Raw genomic sequence first — 3861 nt, 5'->3', positions numbered from 1 at the left:
TCACTCCTTACCCCTCTGTGACCTCACTGTGACCTCACTTCCTGTCCCTCTGTAACCTCACTTCCTGTCCCTCTGTGATCTCACTGTGACCTCACTCCCTGTCCCTCTGTGATCTCACTGTGACCTCACTTCCTGTCCCTCTGTGACCTCACTTCCTGTCCCTCTGTGACCTCACTGTGACCTCACTTCCTGTCCCTCTGTGACCTCACTAGGTTCAGTCTCCAGCTCCTCCTCTCAGATGTTGAGCGGCGTGTCTCTCGTCTCGTTCTCTGGGCGAGGGATCGATCATCAGCGCTCGTACTCCGTTTCCAGCGCCGACCAGTGGAGCGAAGCAGGAGTCGTCATCGCCAACTCTGGAGTCAGCACAGGTGAGCAGACAATTAACCAATTAGTCAATTAATACTGAGTAAGCACAGGTGAGCAGTCAATCACTAACGAGTCAATTAACCAACGAGTCATCGCCAACTCTGGAGTCAGCACAGGTGAGCAGGCAATTAACCAGTTAGTAAGATATCTAATGAGTCAGAACAGGTAACCAGTTCATTGATAATGAGCCAATTAACTACCGAGTGATTAAAAAAGAGTCAGCATTTCATTTAAAAACCTTTAATCCTAGCAGAAGATTATAATTTATAAATATAGTCCTGACGTGCAGGTGGGTCCCGACACGCAGCTCCACCGCCGGGCTCAGAGGGCCCCTGTGCGCAGCTCCGCAGTGGAGCCTATCATTTGTCTCCCATTGATCCAGCTGCCAGACTAACGCTGCTCCCACTGTTTGTCAAGCTAATGGCCACCGAGACCTCAAACACACACACACACACACACACACACACACACACACACACACACACACACACACACACACACACACACACACACACACACACACACACACACACACACACACACACACACACACCGGTGCAGACGCTGAGACTGACAGCTGTGTTGCCGCGACAAATAATTTTGACTGACAGCTCTCTCGTCAGCCCTGCAGCCGTCCTCAAATAACGTTTAAAGCTGCGAAATGCTTTCAAATGCACTCCCAGGGGCCGCACACACACGCACACACACACACACACGCACGCACATGCACACACACATGCACGTGCACACACAGACACACACACACGCACAGTAGTGGCTTCTCTAAATAAAGTAGTTAAATAAAGAGGCCCTAGTATTCTCCTTTCCTGGTTAATATCAGTATTTACTGGCTCTAATGTGACATGTCCCGCCCCTTAGCCTATCAAATACAATGTGTTGGAGCGCTAGCTAATAGGAGCGTGAGTGTTACACAGTGATGTCACTATGTTGAAGTAAACAAAGGACGGGTTTCATGAACAACAATTGTTTCTAATGTTATGTAAAGCATCTTTGAGCACTGGGAAAACCGCTATAAAAATGTAATGTTTTATTATTATTATTTATCATTTGCCTCTTGATACTTATAGAAGTCAATGGAGTCTGGTGTGTGGGCTTCAGACTGAGGGAAAACACATTAAAGACAGGGGGGGAAGTGTGTGTGTGTGTGTGTGTGTGTGTGTGTGTGTGTGTGTGTGTGTGTGTGTGTGTGTGTGTGTGTGTGTGTGTGTGTGTGTGTGTGTGTGTGTGTGTGTGTGTGTGTGTGTGTGTGTGTGTGTGTGTGTGTGTGTGTGTGTGTGTGTGTGTGTGTGTGTGACGTGCAGATGGGAGGGCCGTTAATCCACGGTGGTTAATTGCACTCTCGGGGATGGCATCTTGTCAGCAGAGATAAGTTGTCACATTTTCCACTTGAGCTGAGACTAAACGATTGTAAAATAAGTTATGGCCGTCCTTGGGGCTGTCTGCCGACCAGCCGCTGTGTGTGTGTGTGTGTGTGTGTGTGTGTGTGTGTGTGTGTGTGTGTGTGTGTGTGTGTGTGTGTGTGTGTGTGTGTGTGTGTGTGTGTGTGTGTGTGTGTGTGTGTGTGTGTGTGTGTGTGTGTGTGTGTGTGTGTGTGTGTGTGTGTGTGTGTGTGTGTGTGTGTGTCATGTCAGAGTCTCGCCGCACCGTGATATTGATGGAAGCTGAATGTTATTTTATTCCGCCGCTAGTCACAGCTGTCAGAGGGAGAGAGGAAACGCTGGCCTCTGATTGGCCGGCTCGCCCTCATCCTCCAGACATGCACCTCCACCCAAACTCCCAGCATCCATCAGGGTTTCACTCCTCGTTTAAATTCTGGGTTATTATTCTGGTATTTTACTCAGAAGTCCAGGTGTTCTTTGCACTAACGCCTCTCACAGTATATTATTAATATATATATTTATATATATATATGTTTCAGATACTGGTCTGGAGGACTCTCTGTGTTCCAGTCCCTTTAATATGTATATATATATTAGGGCTGTCATGAATATTTTTTCGGGCTCCAGATATTCGGTAGTAATCAGCAGCGAATATTCTGATATGCGGCCCGCGCGGGGGGGGGTGTAATCTGCAGCGAACCGCTTCAGCACGTGTATTTCTGTGTATTCACGGCATTCATTTTGTTATTCTACAGTATTGTTTTTTTTATAGTTTTTTGTTAATGTAACCCAATTTGTGTTCTTTGAAATTGAAAAGGATATCACATTGCGTTTGTTACTTTCATTGCAGTTGTATATCTCTTAAGTGTAATTTGGCTTGGCTTCCTATTTTTTATGGACATGCTTTTATTTTGAAGGAGAGTTAGCGCATTTGACAGGAAGTTGTTGTTGCTATGGAAACAATGTGACGGAGATTAACGGAGAAAAGTCATATCTACATATAAAGACGGAGAAAGTAAACAATAAAGTGTATGGTTAAGTGTTAGCACCCCCCGAAGAGGAACAAGCTCTTACGTTGATATTGGAGATTTCAATCAATGAAAATATAAAAACAGAAGAAAAAAAAAACGAGTATCCGAATAACGAAATTGAAACCCGAATAGTACTCCAACGAACGAATATTCGGGTACTGCCCTAATATATATATATCTCTTTTCAGATACCGGTCTGGGGGACTCTCTGTGTTCCAGTCCCAGCCTCTCCAGCACCACGTCTCCTAAGATGGAGCCCCCTCCCTCGCCTCACGCCAACAGGAAGAAGCATCGCAGGAAGAAAAGCACCAGCAACTTCAAAGCTGACGGCCTCTCTGGTACTGCGGAAGGTAACGCCATTAAACCCCCCCATCACTTTCCTCACCCCGGTGCCACACACTAACACGTCCCCTAGAAACATGGCTGAGGCACTTTAAATATATGTCCAAACATCTGTGGACTTGTTTTCTTCCAGTACGACCAAATACTGGCAATACTTACTGGTAAATGTGTCCATATATGGTCAATACAGTATCCATCCATCCATCCATCCATCCATCCATCCATCTATCTAAATACGTCCATATATGGTCAATACAGTATCCATCCATCCATCCATCCATCCATCTATCTAAATACGTCCATATATGGTCAATAAAGTATCCATCCATCTATCTATCTAAATACGTCAATATATGGTCAATACAGTATGTATCCATCCATCCATCCATCCATCTATCTAAATACGTCCATATATGGTCAATAAAGTATCCATCCATCCATCCATCCATCAATCTAAATACGTCCATATATGGTCAATACAGTATCCATCCATCCATCCATCCATCTATCTAAATACGTCCATATATGGTCAATACAGTATCCATCCATCCATCCATCTATCAATCTAAATACGTCCATATATGGTCAATACAGTATGTATCCATCCATCCATCCATCCATCTATCTAAATACGTCCATATATGGTCAATAAAGTATCCATCCTTCCATCCATCCATCTAAATACGTCCATATATGGTCAATACAGTATGAATCCATCCTTC

The 3861-nt window shown here is 44.7% G+C and overlaps 1 protein-coding gene across 1 annotated transcript in view; it reads left to right on the top strand.

The window, feature by feature from the left end:
- The window catches only part of LOC307034588 (arf-GAP with GTPase, ANK repeat and PH domain-containing protein 1-like), a gene marked incomplete at its 5' end in the record, with an annotated part of 53414 nt that extends 50066 nt beyond the window's left edge, over window positions 1-3348 (top strand). Inside the window, 2 exons of the mRNA XM_079673419.1 lie at window positions 213-368; window positions 2986-3348. Coding sequence (XP_079529545.1) covers window positions 213-368; window positions 2986-3046 — 217 coding nt within the window. The 3' untranslated portion in view covers window positions 3047-3348. The remainder of the gene's footprint in view (window positions 1-212; window positions 369-2985) is intronic.
- Between the last annotated feature and the right edge of the window lie 513 nt (window positions 3349-3861).

Source organism: Notothenia rossii (assembly GCF_949606895.1).
Source record: "Notothenia rossii genome assembly, chromosome: 3".
In the NCBI taxonomy this organism is placed as follows: Eukaryota; Metazoa; Chordata; class Actinopteri; order Perciformes; family Nototheniidae; genus Notothenia; species Notothenia rossii.
This window is presented reverse-complemented; position numbering and strand designations above follow the sequence as displayed.